The 20,192-nt window shown below is 35.7% G+C and overlaps 1 protein-coding gene across 4 annotated transcripts in view; it reads left to right on the forward strand.

The window, feature by feature from the left end:
- Nucleotides 1-20,192, forward strand: part of WDR35 (WD repeat domain 35) — an 84,333-nt gene that overhangs the window by 19,942 nt on the left and 44,199 nt on the right. For 3 of the 4 annotated variants that reach the window (XM_054548352.2, XM_054548354.2, XM_054548353.2), the window contains 6 exons: nt 1,834-1,959; nt 4,533-4,718; nt 9,159-9,191; nt 10,868-10,928; nt 17,181-17,325; nt 19,528-19,597. In XM_054548352.2, coding sequence (XP_054404327.1) covers nt 1,834-1,959; nt 4,533-4,718; nt 9,159-9,191; nt 10,868-10,928; nt 17,181-17,325; nt 19,528-19,597 — 621 coding nt within the window. The remainder of the gene's footprint in view (nt 1-1,833; nt 1,960-4,532; nt 4,719-9,158; nt 9,192-10,867; nt 10,929-17,180; nt 17,326-19,527; nt 19,598-20,192) is intronic. The other variant, XM_009237520.4, reaches the window with a different exon arrangement.

Consider the following 20,192-nt stretch of genomic DNA (forward strand, 5'->3'; position numbering starts at 1 on the left):
CATGAGGGCCCTCGTGCCCTGATCACTGCTTAAAGGTCTCATCTCTTAATACTGTCAAGATGGCAATTGCATTTCAACATGAGTTTTGGAGGGGACAGACATTCAAACTATAGTAACATTAAATTTGACCCTAGAAGATATCTGCTTAGAACAAGGGATACCAGTAAAGTTCATTGAAATTTTGGGGATTCTATCATTCTGTCAAATAAAAGATATAGATTTAAAATGTTTGGTTGCTTTATAGCCACATTAAAAAAGTGTTTGTGTTCATTTATTCAGTCGTTAATTTGGTCATAAAAAGTACTGTTAGTATATGAAAAAATTAGTTTTTTCATATACTAACAATTTTAAATTTTAAAATAAAAAAATTTGAATGTATATATATTCAAAAATTTGAATATATATTCAAAAATTTGAATGTATATATATTGACTATCAGTTTATCAAATAATCTATTAATGGAAAGGGAAATAAATGTGAATATGATGCAGTTAGTACTCTTAAGGAGCTCATTCTGTAATTCTCTGGAACCATAGAGTGGGGGAAGAAGGCAGGACTCATTGAGGAAGAAGTATTTGAGCTGTATCTTGATGGATGAATAGGCGTGCTCCAGGAGGACAAGGACCAGTAAGGATAGGGGAGCTGTGAGGAAAGAAGAGGGGGATTTCAGGCAGAAGGGATATTGTATAGGCCAAAGCTGTGGAGGCAGAGCAGTTCCTTCACGAGCAGGCACACAGCAGTTATGGCTAAATAGTGGGATATTAAGCCACATAATATGATTTTGGACAAGATGGGAAAAAGGCATTGTATGCAATGCTAAAGAATGTGATGGTGGGGAGTTACTATTTTTAAAAGTTATTAAACCTTTTAAAAAGCAGGGTAGGTTATGATTAGATCTGTGTTCCAGAAAGATAATTGTGACAGCAGAGTAGAGATTGAATTGGTAGGGCAGAGGGGGAGAATAAAGAAACAGATGAAACGTAAGACTTAAAGTTAGGAAGCTATTACCACAATTCAGTCCATTAAAAAGGTAATTGTAGAGAGTGGAAAGGAGTAAAAGCAATAGGACTTGGTGACTCGTTGGTTGTAAGGGGATGAAAGAGAAAGACAAGACTTTATGATTGAATTTACTAATATAATATTTCATTGATTCTAATAAATATAATTTTTTACAACTTTAAAATGATGAGGCATCTTATAATCAAAGTTGCCATATTTTAATTAGCAATGTGTTTTTTCCTTTCCTAAGTTGTACATAAAAATTCATGTTTCAGTCTATGGCATTTTAGACTTGATGAAATTTGCTATTGAATTCTTTGGATATAGTTTGTAAATTTTTCTTATATGCATGTTTTTCATTATAAAAATTCAAGAAATGTGACTGGGTGCGGTGGCTCACGCCTGTAATCCCAGCACTTTGGGAGGCCGAGGCAGGCGGATCACAAGGTCAGGAGATCGAGACCATCCTGGCTAACACAGTGAAACCCCGTCTCTACTAAAAATACAAAAAATTAGCCGGGCGTGGTGGTGGGCGCCCGTAGTCCCAGCTACTGAGGAGGCTGAGGCAGGAGAATGGTGTGAACCTGGGAGGCGGAGCTTGCAGTGAGCCAAGATCACGCCACTGCACTCCAGCCTGGGCGAGAGTGAGAGACTCCGTCTCAAAAACAAACAAACAAAAAAAAATTCAAGAAACGTGATTTTAAAGTGAGTAGTAACTTTTCACAAAATAATGTTCATACCACTTTCCACTTTTGATCTCTGTGAAGTGATTGGTGGTAATTTGTATTTCAGTCAATTGTTATACTTTAGGTTAAAGATAACTTTCTTTTTCAGCATCTGGGTACTTTGAAAGTTCCTGGAAAGGAAATATCTGCACTATCTTGGGAAGGAGGTGGACTGAAAATTGCACTAGCTGTTGATTCCTTTATATATTTTGCAAACATTCAACCTAATTATAAGGTAAATATTAAGAGCAGTTGTAAAATAAACAGTGTTTCTTACTAAATAATTTTGCTATAGCTCAAAGTATATTCAAAGCTGTCTTGTTTTAGGAGCTAGCAGAAAGGAAGCCTTTTTGTGTGAAGACCTTAGAACTAGTAAACTTTTCTAGAATACTATATATAATTAGTAAAATTACTCCATGAGTCTTAGCCAGAAACAGATGGTACACTCAAAGGAGTAATTGAAGAGAGATTGATGAAAGGCTTATTACAGAGATGTGGGCAGGGCTAAAGGGAACAGTAAGTGATGATAAAAAGTAGCACCCAAAGATCAGCATCAATGAGAAGCCATCACCAGCCCTGGGCCTGAAGGGGCAAGACAAGGGAGTCAGGCTCCTGGAACCCACAAGAGCTGTGGCTGTGCAAGAGGGGCTGCTCTGCAGGAGCACAGACCCTGCCAACCAGCCAGGCAGAGAGGGATTTGGGGAATAAATATTCCAGCTCACCTCTCCACTTGCTGGTGCTTTCTATTGGCCAAACCGAACTGGGAGCCAGATGGCCAGGTAGCCCAGGTGATGGAGTTTGTAGAAACTAGTCTCCAAGGCTCACAGCAGGGTAGAGAAGGGCAGAGAATGGATTAGAAGGAGAAAATGAGAATAAGCAACATAATATATAATCAGTATTTTATCTTGAATTTAACATTTGATCCAAAAGCAAGCTCTCAAATATGAGATTGATCTGGTAAACTATTTGTTATAAACATCTTATATATTTAATTTTTAAAAGGTAAAGGGCCTTAGAGAAATGGCTGATTCTAGGACTAGGGCAGGGAAAATACAAGGTAAGCCTGGAACAGTTTATAGTCCCAGCAAGTAAGGAAGTGCTCAGACAACAAAAGGATGGGGAAATGTCGAAAGGACATTGCTGAAAGAGCCTCCCAACGGCCAAAGCTGGAGCACTTTGAAGAATAGAATAAATGATGTATTATTTTATTGTGACCCAAAGTATAAATGCCCAAGAGTTGATGCTGATATAGATGGATTATTTGAATAAATAAATAAATGGGAGAGGAGAAACAAATCTTCCTTACAGAATTATTCCAGTTTACTTAGGTATTGCCTTCTCCAAGAGGTGGAACATAGGCCCCTGTTCCCCTGGCTTGAGTGTGGCTACACTTAGTTTCCAAAGAGTAGAGTATGGAGAGGGGAAAAAAAGTAGCTTTATATTGGTGAAACTTGTCAATCACACCTTGGCCAAGTGGTAAAGGTTAACATCATTAGGAATGTCATGTGGATATCACATACCCCTGGATATGGCATGATAAAGAAGTGCACTTCGGTTCTGTGCTAGTCTTCCTAAAAACCTGAAGTCCAATCTAAGCATGAGGCAAACATCAGACAAACCCAAATTGAGGGACAGTCTACAAAATACTTAACCAGTACTCCTCAAAACTGTTGAGGTCATTAAAAGCAAGGAAAGACTGAGAAATTGTCACACCCCAGAGGAGCCTAAGGAGACATGACTAAATCTAAGTATCCCAACTGGGATTCTGGAATAGTAAAAGGACATTTGGGAAAAGCTAATGAAATCTAAATAAAGTATGATGTTTACTTAATAGTGATAGTAATATAGTTAATAGTGATGTTGATTTCCTAGTTGTGACAAATGTACCATGGTAAAGTAAAATGTTAACAATAAGGGAAATGGATGAGGGGTATATGGGAACTCTGTGCTATCTTTGCAACTTTTCTGTCCATCTAAAACTATTTTAAAGTAAAAAAATTTATTTTAGAAAGTAATCAGGATACAAAAAGCTAAACATGGTTTAGCTTAGTTTGTTTGAATGGTAAACACAATCATGGTAATATCAACATGATATTATTTTATTTTATTTTTATATTTTTAATATAATTTGTGTATTTTTATTTGTTTATTCAAAATTAAACATAAACATGTTGGGAGAGTTAGAAGGGAAAGCTGTAAGTGTGTAAGTTCCATAATCAATAGACAATGTGATACAGAAATAAACACCAGAACAGTTGCAGTTGAAGGAGTTGTACACGACCATTCTAGAGAGAGGAAATTTGGCAGGGGGTTCTGCATTTGTTTTTATTTTAAATAAGCCAGGTAGGATTATTCAACCATATATTATGTGAATATGTTACTCTGATAAAAACAAATATAAAAAATATGGATGGGGGTAAAAAGGCAAAGTGACTATTTTTGAATTTCGACTTGGAGATCCAGAATTGAAACTTTGACAGGGATCACGCTACCTGTTGTCCCCTCTCCAGCAGCTATTATTGATTATTGAAAATTTTTACCATTGAAGCTTAAATCTTACCAATTAAAATGAGGAAAGTTAGACAAACTAAATTTATATTTGCAGCACATTCTTTGTTTTATAAATCTCTATTATTTTTATAAAAGGTTGAATCTGTCTTCTATTTCTGAAGAATATATTTTGTCAGCAGTGATAAATATCTGCAATATTTTGAGAGTAAAAATAAAATAATATGATTTTCCTTCCCAGTGCTAAATAATTCCTCTCCCTTTCAATCTCCTTCCCTTTCCTCCTTCCTTTCTTCCTAGTGGGGTTATTGCTCAAATACTGTAGTTTATGCATATACCAGACCTGATCGTCCAGAGTACTGTGTTGTCTTCTGGGATACGAAAAACAATGAAAAATATGTTAAATATGTGAAGGGTCTCATTTCTATTACTACCTGTGGAGATTTCTGCATTTTGGCTACAAAAGCTGATGAAAATCATCCTCAGGTAGGTGTTTCTTGATATCTTAAGACATAGATGGGCTAACTGCTTGGCAGAATTGGGTTATAGTTTTCTACGTTTTCAAGCATGGCCTCTACACTGGCAAGTACATCAAAACATTGGGTCTGTTGGCACTATTGGTCTAGACCAATTTTGGAAAGCTCTGTGACTCCATTGATGCTGTGTCCCTGATTTTTTTTTTCTTCAAGCGGCTAATCATATGGCAATTCATACTGACTGGTTTAATACTGAAGCTTTTTGTTTCTGAAATATATTTAAAATACCACAATCCCTTTTCAAGTTAAAATTTCATGAGCAAAAATGAACATCCAGATGTCTACTATGCATAAATGCTGAAGAAATTATGCAGCAATGAACACTTAGGACAGTTTGGGTAGCTTTTGACATTGAGAAATCTACTTTGGAGTTATATTGTTTTAAAATTAATATATCATAGCATAACATAAATAATATAAATATGTCTTTTTAAAAAGTATACTAACAACTTAAATATTTGCAGAAGTATATAAATATTTCTGAAAAGGACTACCAATGTCTTTGGCTGTGTTATCAATTATTTTACCTTTATCAATTATTTTACCTTTATCAATTATTTTACTTTTTATCAATTAAAAAGTATAGAGTTTTTTGTTAAAGGTGACTCTTTGAACAGCCATGTTTGCTGGTGTTCTCTCCTGAAATTTGCTAAACAATAGTAAAGATATTTTTTAAAAAGTCATAAGCCCATAGGGACCAGAAAGGGAAAGGAAATGGCAACCACATTTTGTAGGTTAGAGTAGGTGGATTAGCGGTAATTACCTTAGCAGACCTAAGAAAGCTGAATCATAAGCCATTCAGGGAGAAAACAGAGGCAACTGGCTTAGATCACGGAATCCCAAAGAGGCACAGGACTTGGGGGTACCTGGTGGGAGAAAGAAACAAACATGAAAGCAATTTGGAAGTACCGGAGATTATGCAGAAAAGAGAAAACTTTTTTTAAAAAACATAAGAAGAAGGAGATCCCACTCCCCTATACTGAGTCCACAGGCAGCTGCCCTTCTGCCACCTACAACGACTGGGGTTTACTCTCCAGAGAGGATCAAAGAGTCTCTGCGCTGAAGAGCATCAAGCAGAGCTGAGGGTGGGGGAACTCTGCTGAAAACAGGACAATTACGTTAAAAGTTTGCTACTCAACATTACCCCAGTCTTCTTTTCCTACTTGGTTCCCAGAACACTGGCAGCCAAGCATTGAGCTTTGAGATGGGAGTTTGGAAGTCTTCTCGGGAGAATTCGACCTGTTCAAGAGAAAAGCCTTCTAAAGATACTGAGATTGGGAGTCCCCAGGGAAGTAGCCCTGCCCATCATCTTACAGTAAAGACGCCAGTCAGTGAGGCTCACTTGTAGACAACTCTGTTCCAAACAGCTTTTCAATGTTTGACTCTTAAATATAAGCAGTTAGACAAGAATTGCCAGACATTTGAGAAAGGCATCTAAACACAAGTAGAAAAGAACTTGGAAGAAGCAGAGACTGTGCAGGAAGGACATGTCTGAAAAACATTATTTTGGGGCTGGGTGCGATGGCTCACACCTGTAATCCCAGCACTTCGAGAGACCAAGGCGGGCGGATTACCTGAGGTCGGGAGTTCGAGATCGGCCTGGCTAACATGGTGAAACCCCGTCTCTACTAAATATACAAAATTAGCTGAGCATGATGGCGCAAGCCTGTAATCCCAGCTACTCGGGAGGCTGAGGCAGGACAGTTGCTTGAACCCGGGAGGCGGAGGTTGCAGTGAGCCAGGATCGTGCCATTGCACTCCAACCTGGGCAAAAGTGAGACTCTGTCTCAAAAAAAAAAAAAATTATTTTGAAAGAACCATTAATATTACCTTCAGAGAGTTAAGAGATATTACATCCATAAAATAAGAAAAGGATACTATAGAAGAGGAAGTTTTTGGAGATTAAAAATATGATAACCATAATGAAAACTTTGGCTGGAGGATTAGAAGGTAAAATGAAGGAAAACACTTGTAAAGTGAAGCAAAATGACAAGGAAATGGAAAATAGGGGTGAAAAGATAAAATTATATGACCAGTCCGGGAAGCTTAGCATTTCAATAATATTTCTAAAAAGAGTGAACAGGCCACTTTGGGAGGCCGAGGTGGGCAGATTGCTTGAGCTCAGGAGTTCGAGACCGGCCTGGGCAACATGGTGAAACCCCCTCTCTACTAAAATAGAAAAAATTAGCCGGGCGTGGCAGCGTGTGCCTGTAGTCCCAGCTACTCAGGAGGCTGAGGCAGGAGAATTGCTTGACCCCAGGATGCAGAGGTTGCAGTGGGCCGAGATCACACCACTGCACTCCAGCCTGGGAGACAGAGTAAGACTCTGTCTCCAAAAAAAAAAAAAAGAAAAAAGAAAAAAGAAAGAAAAAAAAAAGAGTGAACAGGCAAAATATACAAAATATAGGGGAGTAAGTATGAAAAAAAAATTCAAGAAAATTTTCCTTGATGTTCTGGATTGGAAGTGCCTAGCTCAGTGAATAAAAACATGTCCACATTGAGACACATCATTGTGGAATTTCAGAACATTGGGGAGAAAACAACAATCCTACAAGCTTTCAGAGAGGAAAAACAGATTTCATAACGTCAAGGATCATAAGTGGCATTCTACTTGTCAACAGCAATGCTTTGGAGAACTGCCTCAAAATTTGGAGGGATAGTTTTCCATCTAGAATTCCATAGCTGTAAGTCAACTACTAATTAAATATGAGGGTAGCCCAGCACTTTGGGAGGCCAAGGTGGGCAGATCACCTGAGGTTAGGAGTTTGGGACCAGCCTGGCCAACATGGCAAAACCCTATCTCTACTAAATATACAAAACTTAGCCAGGTGTGGTGGTGGGTGCTTGTAATCCCAGCTACTTGGGAAGCTGAGGCAGGAGAATCGTTTGAACCCTGGAGGCAGAGGTTGCAGTGAGCTGAGATGTGCCACTGCACTCCAGCCTGGGCGACAGAGTGAGACTCTGTCTCAAAGTAAGTAAATAAATAAATAAATAAATAAATGGGTGGAATACAGACATTTTTAGATGTGTAACTCACTAAAAATTTCCCTTCCAAGCTTCCCTATCTTAGGAAGTTACTTCGGGAAATAGTCTAACAAAATGAGGAATAAACCAAGAAAGCAGAAGAAACAGTAGAGTGGACACCAGTGAGGAAGCGAGTACCAGCTGACCATGGTGCAGCGTGTCCAGTGAGTCAGATGAGAGAAGGTCAGAAGGCTCCAAGAGAAATTCAAGGGGATGACAATAGACTACCTGATATATTTGAGCCCTTGCAGCAAGATATACATAATTCAGGGGTAATTGGGGATTTGTATTAGTAATAAGCCCGTAGAAGACTAATCAAAGAGAAAAAATAACAATTATCAACTACAGAGAAAGCAGAATATGCTTGAAAAGAAAATAAATCATGATACACTTGACGGCTGAGTTTTGAATAGCATTTACATAGTCAAAATGATGTAATCACCCTTTTTAAACTTAAAACACCTTTTAATTGAAGTATAATAAACATACTCAACCCTAAATTCTGATCTGACAAAATGGTATTAAAAATAGAGAGAGGGATGGAAATGTGCCCCTGTGTGGTAGGGGTGGGGTGGAAAAGGAATGAAAGAAAGCTAAAGACTTGTTATTTGTAGTGGGGAGGCAAGAGCTAATGGACTAAACTGAAATAAAACAAGTAGCAGTATAAACACATTACTTAGATTTGTGGAGGTAATAGCAAAAGGATCGGTAAAGGGAGCAGGAAATGGGAACTTAGGGGGAACTGCCATTTTTTAGTAAGAAGCCTTGTGGATCTATTTGATTTTTGAAACTACTAGCATGTATAACTGATAAAAATGAAAGATATATTAAAAAATACAATTTGTGGTATTTTGTGGCAGTAAATAAGCTTATTTTAAGTGTGGAAGAGTAAATTATGATTTTTTTAAATATAATTTTTATTATTTGGTTTATATTTATGAAATTAATTCAATGAGTTCTTTTTATTTTTTTAAAAATGTTATGGGTAATAGTAGATGTCTATGGGATACCTGAGATGTCTTGAGTAATTAAACAAATTTTAATCGAATGCTGAAAAAAGAAAAAGTCTGTGTAAATAGCGCGTAAAGAACTGCTTTATTTGAAATTGTTGTTCTAGTCAGGAAAACATCTAAGTAGAATAGTATTCTTAGTACAAGGTACAGAAACAGAGACTAACAGTAAGAAAAATGAAATGATCACTTTAAAACAATGTGATGTAAAATGTGCATTATGTTTGATTATTTTCCTAATATTGGTCATTGATGATTATTTGTATATAAGCCATTTTCATTAGGTTGAATCACGTCTTTTTTGAGTTAACTGAATTTTTCTGAATTTCTCCTTTCATTTATATATTGCTTCAAAGGAGGAGAACGAGATGGAGACATTTGGTGCAACGGTAACAAATGAAATTAGCTCTTATATAGCTGATCATAGGATAAAAATGAGTTTTGAGGTTATAGCTGATCAGAAACTGTAGAAATATGAGGGGACTTCAGAAGGTTCATGGAAAAATGGAATTAACAGATAAAAATAAAAATAGAAACTTTATTTTTCAACATAAGCTCCATCAAGGTCAAGACATTTTTGTAAGCAATGATACCAGATATTTAGTCCATCCCTAAAGAACTGAGGGTCTTAGGAATTTAACCATGTCAATGCAGTCTTTTTTACATTATTAACTAAAGATAAATGGGTACCCTTTAAGGATTTTTTAAGATTAGGAAACAAAAGGAAGTCTGGAGCCAAATCAGGACTGTAAAGTGGATGCCTAATGATTTCCCGCCAAAACTCTTGCAAAATTGCCCTTGTTTGATGAATAGAATGAGCAGGAGCATTGTCATGGTGGGGAGAGACTCTGATGAAGTTTTCCCAGGCATTTTTCTGCTAAAGCTTTGGCTAACTTTCTGAAGACATTCTCATAGTAAGTGGACATTATTGTCCTTTGGCCCTTCAGAAAGTCAACAAGCAAAATGCTTTGAGCATCCCCCAAAACTGTCGCCATGACCTTTGCTCTTGGCGGTCTGCTTTTGCTTTGACTGGACCACTTCCACCACTTGGTAACCATTGCTTTGATTGTGCTTTGCATTCAGGATCATACAGGTAAAGCCATGTTTCATCTCCTGTTGCAATATTTGAAGAAATGCCTCAGGTTCTTGATACCACCTGTTTGAAATTTCCGTTTACTGCTCTGCTCCTGTGTGCAGCTGATCTGGGTGCAACAGATTTGGCACCCATTGAGTGGAAAGTTGGCTTAACTCAAATTTTTCAGTCAGAATTGTGTGAGCTGAGCCAATTGAGATGTCTATGGTGTTGACTATTGTTTCTGCTGTTAATTGTTAGTCCTCTTCAATTAGGGCAGAAACAAGATGAGATTAATTTTTTCCTTGCAAATTGACATGCATGGTCTGCTGTTGCAGGTTTCATCTTTACTTTGTCTTGTCCCTTCTTAAAGTGAGTTGTCTGTTTGTAGACTGCTGATTTCTTTAGGGCATTGTCCCCATAAACTTTTCATAAAGGATTGATGATTTCACCATTCTTCCACCCAAGCTGCACCATAAATTTGATGTTTTTTCTCGCTTCAATTTTAGCAGAATTAATGTTTCTTTGACAGGGCTTTTTTTCAAACTGCTACCATCTCCTTCTTAGTGCTTCAAACTAGATCCTGTTCAAACATGTTTTAACAAGTTAGTACACGTTTATTTTGATGCAAACAATTTTTAAATCCATGCTTATTTTTTCCATAATACACATTTTCCATAAACTTTTTGAAGACTCCTTGTATAAATGATGAAAAGTAGCCAGAGTACTTGTGTTTCTTGTGTCTTCTTAAAAACCGCAGTGTTCCATTACATTGAGAAAGCAGCCTTGGTTTAGTATTAATTGATCTTCCTTTATATTTAATGCTGTAAATCATCTTTCTTTTTGTCTGCTATTTTTTGCACCTAACAGTTTCATCAGTTATTTCCCAGTTAGCAATACTTGAAAAAGAGATAAGCATGATATATATTAAGCATATTTCCTTTATTATTCATAAGCAGGAGTTCTGATACTTTTTGTTTTATTTGTTCACAGTTTGTACTAGTTCTTTGTAATTCTATTGGTACACCCTTGGATCCCAAATACATTGATATTGGTAAGGAAATGTTAATATTTATTTCTTTTCCAATCAGGTTTTATTTGTAACACTAATTTAAAAACCTAACACTGGTATTATTAATTAGAATGGTGTTTTCTAAAACGAGGATGACCATACTTCCTACTTTGTGAGATCCAGCACCAGTTTATATCTGTTACCATGGTAGAATTCTTAATACCCCATTTTACTCTCAAAAGTATCCTGGTTAAGACAGTAAATTATAAGGTTAGTCTATCTAAAATCCATTATAATTTCACAACTGCTATAGTACCATCATTTGCTTTAAATGGGAAATATAATTGGGTAGGAATTGGTATGCAGTATAATGATTAGTATGTAATAAACTGAGGATTATAGAAAGAATTTTGCCATTAAACCACTTTCATTATTAATAAACTGCTTGTAAATACCTCTCTTCCATAAAAACACTTTAGCTGCTTGTAAAAGTGAGTTTGCCCTTTCCAGATTTTTGTAATGAAATGAGTCTATTAATAGGGACAGTTTTAAAAATTCCTTTTTGTTTTCAAAGGATATTTGTTACTTTAGATTTACTATTCCCTCTACCCAATAACTATGAAAGTAACCCATTAAAAATTCAAAATCTTATTCTGAGTAGATTATTAAAAATCATTAACAAGTGTTTTGTTGCCATTTCACTGTAACTTCCAAAATAATGATTTTCTTTTAATGTGTATGGTAGTATATTGGATACTGTATTGCAAAAATTATTAAATCTAAGAAATTAAAAACCCATTGCATTATTCCTGAGAACCTGAGAACTAGTCATTTTTTTTTCATATTGGACATTTAGCCTAAGCAATTAAATATTAATGCCTGTTGCCTTTTGAGTGTTTGCATTTTGCTAAGGTCTTTGGGTGATAATAGCAAATATGAGAAATAATGACCTCAAAGACTTTATACTCTATGGCTTAGGGTCTTGATAACCTACTCACTTAGATATATTGACACATTTCAACTTCATGTCTTATATGCATTGCTACATAGGCATGTTTATATGTTTTATATGTGTATATGTTTATATACACATATATATACACATTAGTGTTCCTTGTTAAAAAGCTTAGCTTAAAATTATTAACAGACTCTCATTACATAAATATCTCTTGTTTATTAGAAGCATAACAGTCTTTAAGAGGTAAATTTTGTCAGTCTTCAGATTATATGCTTTTTCTTTTAATATCCAAAGTTTTAACATAGAATCATAATGGTGATAGGGTTAATCTTAAAGTAATTTTTATCACAGGTAGACTGTTTTTTAAAATAAAGCTAAATGTAAATCCTTCTTCATAAAATGGCAAATACTTGAGGGCATGACTATTTGTATTTTTGAGTCTCAAAACTTTTTTTTTTGTAGTCTCGCTGGCTGAGATTTTAACAAACAGTTCTTTCATTGGGCTGCAGTGAACACAGCCAAAGACTCAACATTTTTGTTTCATACGTATCCTGTAAAATTTCTTTTTTAAAGTTTCTATGCCAAATGTTTATGAGGACTAGAGGCTAAAACAAAAAAAGTCTATGAGTGATACTCTTCTAGAATTTATTATTTTTGTTTTGCCACCTACTCTTCCTATTTACAATTTTTGTAGAAACTTTAAAAATAACTTTATAGATTATTATAGAAGTGTAGTTTGTGGGACTCTGTTATACTCTACACATGAGGGTTAGGTATCCTTTTTTGGTGTTCTTTTCTTGAGCACTCATAACACCTTTGGTGTGCTTCCATCCAAAATACCTCTTAACCTGCACTGTGGTTATTAATTTTCTTGTCTATCTTCCCCGCTAGACTTTGAACTTCTTAAAGATCTACATCTAATTAACTTCTGTATCCCTATGACCTAACACTGCCTTGGCCCATAATAAATGTTTATTGAATGCATGGAAATTATTTATTTTCTATCATGTAAATAAAAAATGATGATTCATTTATTTAGCAAACTATCAATGAGTATATACTGTTTCAGGTACTGTACTGGTCACTGGGAATAATAAGAAATTAATTATGACATTTCCTCTGGGATTTCTGAACAAATAATTAAAACCTAGTTAATTCATTGAACAGTGATTTATTGCTTCCCTACTGCGTGCTAGGTATTGCTCTAGGTGCCAGGTAAATGGTTATTGGTGCATAAGGACGTCAGAGACATCTTTCTACTTAGAGAAGGTTTCATTTGAGCTGAGTTTTGAAAAGTAAGTATTTCTTTAGGTGATATTTCAAGGAAAGAAAACAGCATTTGCAGAGGAATGAAGGCATGGAAAGTGGCCATCAAGTACCAGTTTGCCTATGCTGCAGCCATTTTAGTGGGAGCCCATGAGCAACTTTCTAATGATGGTATCTAACACGTGCACTAGGTTTTCCATATATTTCAGAGAAAGTTAATTTGATGAAAACATTTCGGTGAAATTTCAATTTACCAGCACTTGAAAGGGCTGAGAAATGAATAAATGGGAAAGTGGGTGAGCATTACAGATGTAGGCATTTATTTCATGCCTTAGCATTAAAATATTACAAGCAGGTTTTATTTATATGTGAATTCCAAGATTGCTTTAAATTATTTTACATCCTTGCTTGGCTTGTAATGACTGCCTATTAGCATTACAAAGTTCAGTTAATGAAAGCATAATTATTTTCTTAAAAACTTTTTTTCCAAGCTGGGCACGGTGGCTCACTCCTGTAATCCCAGCACTTTGGGAGGCTGAGGCGGGTAGATCACCTGAGGTCAGGAGTTCAAGACCAGCCTGGCCAAAATGGCAAAACCCCATCTCTACTAAAAATACAAAAATTAGCCGGACATGGTGGCATGCACCTGTAATCCCAGCTACTCGGGAGGCTGAGGCAGGAGAATCGCTTGAACCCAGGAGGCAGAGGTTGCACTGAGCCAAGATCGTGCCACAGCTCTCCAGCCTGGGTGACATAGCAAGACTCCGTCTCAAAAAAAAAAAAAAAAAAATCCAATAACCTTTCTAGATATTTCAAATTTTTTTCTTTTCAGATATTTAACAGTCGAAAAGGGCATGGAGGGCCTTCATCTTGACTGTTTTCTTGTCCTAAAACATTTCATCTGTTAAAATTTTGTTTTGCTTTTCCTAGAAGCTTAGTCCAGATGGGATGAATCTTAATAAAGATCTAGCAAAATATATATGGATAGGATTATCTACCCATATGAATTTGCTGAAATTACCACCTTACTGATTCAAAAGAACATATTTTTCAGATATATTTGTATTTTTTATAGTAACTGAGAATTTATATATGGTTTTATTATAAAATCCTATGTAGGTGATAAAAGTGAAAAGAACAGTAGCAACCATGTCTAACTAATACTTCTTAATCCTTAGTGAGGGTCAGTCTGCTGTAGTAGTTAAGAGCAGTTTCTGGAGCCAGATTGACCGGTTTGTGTCCAGCTCTACTACTTTCTAGCTGTGTGGTATGGGCAAATTCACATGCCTCAGTTTCTTTATCTGCTAAATGAGGACAATAACACCTACCTTATAGGGAAGTTGTGAGTTAATATGTGTTATATATTTAGAACACTGCCTGTCATATTTTTAAACATTCAATAAATACTGTCTTTTAAAAGTATTATTAAGCATTTACTCTATGCCAGGCACTGTGCTATGCTATAATTTATATTATATTTATATTTATATTGTTATCTCTCTTAAACTTTAAAACAGCTCTGTAGGGTCGGCATTATTATTATCTTCAACTTACAGTAAGTAAACTGAGAGAACAAATAATTTATTCAAAGCCACAGAATTAACAAGTGCCTGTCATTTGAATCCAAGAAGTCTGACTCTTACCTTGAACCACTAACATTTTAATTTTGAAGTAATCAGGCTAATGATAAACCCTTGTAAGTATTTAGGATCTATCAAAAAGAAAGGACCATGAGTGTAATTTATAATTGTGAGTAAACATTGGTTGGAAGAATGCTTTTATATGCTTAGGAAAAAATGATATTTTATTAGAAAGCAGTTAAGATATGCAAACTTGCTTCAAATTACACTAAAGGCATAATAGTTACCAGCATTAGAGTATCCATGGTGGAATTTACTAAATATTTAACAAATGTCTTAAGATTTAGTGAAGACCAGGTCAGGGAAAGGAGAGCACAGCCTGACCTGGCAGGAGCGCACCCTGGAGGCTTTGCTGTCAGTCTCCATGCCTGGCTTTCAGCAAAGTGCTCCTTCCAAGAAAGGCTTTGAGCTCCCTCCAGAGGTTGCTAATAGTACACATTTTGAATGAAAAAATCTTGACAGTTACAGTGAAAAAAGAATTAAAAAAAAAAAAATTACTCAGTTGGACTGAGTTATTTAGCATATAAAAATTATTGAATTTGAATCCCTGAGTTGTTAACCCACTCAATTAGCATCATACCATCAGGCTAGTTTCTAATTCTTTGTTCAGTTTCTAAGTCTCTTGCTGCCTCAAATGTCCTTTGTCTGCACTCTGGCAAGAACTCTATAAGTGGTACCTCCTAGTAACGTTATGTCTTTATTCCGGCCATATTAATGATTACATTGCATAGTATTTATAATAGAGAAATTAAGTTTTACACTGTTTTGATTGTTCATGAATTTAGAAAACAGGTAGTATAATCTGTTTATGAAGGAGTTTTTTGCTTTTATGTATTTTGTATGAATGTTTAATTTTATGTTGTTTATTTTGTGTTTTGTGACCTTGGGCAAATTGTTCTACTTCTTTAAACCTGTGTTTATTTATCTATAAGATGGATTTGATGAATCTATCTACTTCATAAAAGGATATACAGTAGGAGTTCAATTAAATGTTCTCTAACAAATGGGCAGATGAAAAGAATTATTTGATTAGGAGAATGTATTTCCAATACATATTAGGAATATTAAAAATTATTTGTTTAGAAGAATCTATTCCTTAGGAAAGGACTTGGGAGATTTTTCTTTTCTAAATTAGAGTAGAAATATAAGATGTGGCCGGGCGGGGTGGCTCATGCCTGTAATCCCAGGACTTTGGGAGGCTGAGGCGGGCAGAAGGTGACGTCAAGAGATGGAGACAATCTGGCCAACATGGTGAAAACCCGTCTCTACTAAGAATACAAAAATTAGCTGGGCGTGGTGGCGCGTGCCTGTAGTTTCAGCTACTCCGGAGGCTGAGGCAGGAGAATTGCTTGAACCCGGGAGGCAGCGGTTGCAGTGAGCCGAGATCGCACTACTGCATTCCAGCCTGGGCGACAGAGTGAGACTCTGAACCAGGTAGTAATTGGTAGTTGGGATGGGAGGAAGGAGTGGGATTTTATTTATTCATTTTTCAATTAATGGATGTTTGAGTTGTTTCTACTTTTGATCATATAAATAATGTTGTTATGAACATCAGCGTTTGAGTTTTTGTGTCGACATGTTTTTATTTTTCTTGGGTACATAACTAGGAGTGGAATTGCTGAGGCATATAATAACTCTGTATTTAACATTTTGAGGAGTTGCTGAACTGTTTTCCAAAGTGGACACACCATATTACGTTCCCAGATTTCTCCATAACCTTGCCAACACTTGTTATTGTCTGACTGTTTGATTCTAGCCATCCTAGTGGATGTGAGGTGGCATCTCATTGTGGTTTTGATTTGCACTTCCCGATGGCTAATGTTGTTGATCATCTTTTTCATGTGCTTATTGGCCATTTGTGTATCTTCACTGTAGAAATGTCTATTTGTATCCATTGCTCACTTTTAAATTGGGCTATTTGTCTTTATTATTGAGTTGTAAGAGTTCTTTATATTTTCTAGATAAAATTTCTTTTCAGATACATGATTTGCAAATATTTTCTCCCATTCTATGGGTTGTCTTTACTTTCTTGATAGTGTCCTTTGAAGCACAAATGTTTTTAATTTTAATGAAGTCTAATTTATCTAATTTTTCTTTTGTCATTTGTGTTTTTGGTGTCATATCTAAGAAGCCAATTATTGCCTGACCAAAGGTCATAAAGATGTATTCCCAAGTTTTCTTTTAAGTGTTTATGGTTTTAGCTCTTGCATTTGAGTCTTTGATTTATTTTGAGTTAGTATCTTTGTATGACGCTACAAGCTTTTGATTCTTTTCTGATTTCAGAGACTGTGTGTGGGTATTTTGAGACTATGTGGGGTTATATTGTCTATAAAATGAGGGGTTGAACTCTGTGATTACTAAAGGCCTTTGCAGCACAAGCATTCTGCAATTCTGTGTAACTGTAAATTATCTTAATGTTATTTTTAATAGTACCACTGTTTGTTGCAATGACCAAAACCCATGTGATAGCAGCCTCGAAAGAAGCATTTTATATCTGGCAATATCGTGTGGCAAAGAAGCTCACAGCATTGGAAATTAATCAGATCACACGGTCTCGAAAAGAAGGGAGAGAAAGGTATATCTTTTGATACATGCTTTTTAGTAGCTCAACCATATCACATTTAAGTCAGACATAGTAATTGTAAATTGTCATGCTTGATAACTGTAGTGTCTTGATTAGTAGAAATGTTTTTTCAATTAATTTGATTATCTTTAAAATTTATGTGTTTAAATTTATTAAAATAAAAGAGAAGTAGCATGGTATAATAAAGCCCTTAGAGATGAAGAGTGGAAAGTTGTGTTTTTATAAGGAAATGGCTGTCCTCACTTACCCTCCCCACCGGATTAGAGTTAATGTATTATACTAAAATATGATTATTCACTTGAGATCGAAGGATCTAACTAAGGGTTTATTCCTATACGTTAGTGGTATAGGTCTTCCCAAGAGGGTGGGGTGATTCCAATATCAGTGACCAGAGGAAAGGCAGGCCTTTAGACACACATATGGAAGAAGTCTTTAGGTGGGGTGAACTGGGGACTTAGCTTCTTTTTCTTGCCCTGGTTTCCAAGGATTCTGGAGTTGGAATTACGTCTAGTAAGTGGGGTGAAAAGGGCTCTGCCACATAGTAGATAGGTTAGAAGCCAGGATAGAGGGATCCACAGTAAGTCTGTAAGTGAAGAAGCATTTACTGTGTTTTGTAAGTTATATTGTCTCCATTAGTGATATTCTGTGTTTGCTGCTCTTCTATTGTTACTCTAAGCCTGTAAGTAAAACATTTTGTTGAATGTTTTAACCTAAGGATTCTTAATGGGGACACAGGCCTGTGTTGGCGGAAGTGAGTGGTAGAGTCATGACAGAAATGCTAGGTGTTTTTTCAAATCATTATCCTGCCTCACATCTTTGAGATCTTAAAGCAGACTCCCCTTGCCTTCCCTTTAAGACTCACTCATGTGCTAAGATAGAAGATGAATCCTCAGTGAAAGTATGTTGGGTATGTGAATTCATGTGGAGGCAGGAAAAAAACATTGAAAAATGTTATATCTTTTGTTCTCAGTGGTGCTGGAAGACCAAATGGAAAGAATCTTTGGCCTCTTTGAGGACAGCATGTGGTAGTCCTCATGCTGGTAGGCGTTACCGTGGTAGCAATAATAAGCAGAGGCCTGCAATCTTGTGGGAGAAGGTAGATCTTAGGACAAAATTGAGGCAAAAAGCCTAGCCTCTCCAGAGTGTCTTGTAGCTGCTAAAGAGATTTTGACTTTTGTTTAAATCAAGAAGGCAGCATTTCTTTATATTTCTGTCTGGGATATGTGTACTGGTTTGAATAACTTTGAGTAGGTTCCCCCTAGAACTCAGTTTCCTCATCTCTGAAGTACAGTTGATGATGGTGATAACAGCCAACATTTATTGGGTACTTCTTACATGCCAGACACTTTCATAAATCTAATCAGTGCTCATTATTCTTGTTTTGCAGAGAGGAAACAGACACATGAGCATAAATTATTTGCCAAAGGTCACCAGTGGAAGCTAAATAATGTGTACACATGGACATAGCGTGTGGAATAATAGACACTGGAGACTCAGAAGGGTGGGAGGGTAGTAGGGGATAAGGGATAAGAAATTACTTAATGTGTACAATGTACATTACTTGGGTCATGGTTGCACTAAAAGCCCAGACATCACCACTACTCAATATATCCATATAACAGAACTGTACTTTTGTACCCCTTAAATTTATTTTAAAATAATAATACAGGTACAGGTACTAGAGAGACAGTGGATGTCCAAAAGTGATACCCCTTCCTAACACAGGAAAGGGTAGGAAAGGCTTCTTTACTTCAGCGCAGAAGTTCTATTAATTAGAACCTCCTAAATCCACTTAAATTTTACTTTTATTAAACACATTGATAGCAGAGAAATTATGGAGAAACAACAGAGAAAGTTAGTCAATTAGATATTACTCTTCACTGATATTCAGATGGAGAGTAAGGTAAAATATCTCTCTGGGCATAATGAAATTCATCGGGAATATATGACAAAATGTTCAGATATGTTTTTGGTACAGCTTTCAGGAACGTATCATTCATATAACTAGTAAACATCTGGTAGATAATTTTTATCTTCATTAAGATTTAACTGTGTTGAGGACTCTCTAAAATAATCAGAATTTTTATATTAAATAACAGTATTAATTGATGTTATCCAATCATTTATTCTAGAGATTATGAAATAGTATAAACTATACTTAAACTTTCTTTGAAATTCTGATCTTTTTTGCAGAATTTATCATGTTGATGATACCCCTTCTGGATCAATGGATGGTGTGCTTGATTATAGTAAAACCATTCAAGTAGGTGATTTTAATTTTTCTAGAAAATGTTAATATCTGTAGATTTGAAATATTATAATTTTATTTTGAAACCTGAAAAATAATTTGTTTCCAGTGAATAGGATATTATTTTAGCAATTCTTTAAAAAAATTCTCTTCTGTAAACTTTTTCCTAGATCTTAAAAATTCTTGAACTAAAATAAAGATGGTAGATGGTGATAAGTAGCTAATATACTACTTAGAAAAGCATATTATCTAAAAATGTTGGAAAACAACTCCTCCTCTCCTCCTCACACCTTCCCATCTGTCTATCTCTTTATCTGTCTGTCAGTTGACCATGGATTGGTCTGTCACCCCTGGCGTATTAGTGAGTGCACATATTTTGCAGATAATATAGTTAACTGTTTCTTTATGAAAATGTGCTTTTGTTTACAAACTAATATAATTTGCTATTTCAGTAAATAGTTTTTGAAATGATTTTCTCAGAGTATTTAAAGTAGTGCCTATTGTTTATAAAACTGTTGTCTCATTCCTTATCTGATGCTCAAAACTCTGTAAGTCAAGCAGCATGTCATCTCTCTTAATGGGTTATAAAACTGATAGAGAAGTTCACTGA

Source organism: Pongo abelii, chromosome 12 (genome assembly GCF_028885655.2).
Source record: "Pongo abelii isolate AG06213 chromosome 12, NHGRI_mPonAbe1-v2.0_pri, whole genome shotgun sequence".
Lineage (NCBI taxonomy): Eukaryota > Metazoa > Chordata > Mammalia > Primates > Hominidae > Pongo > Pongo abelii.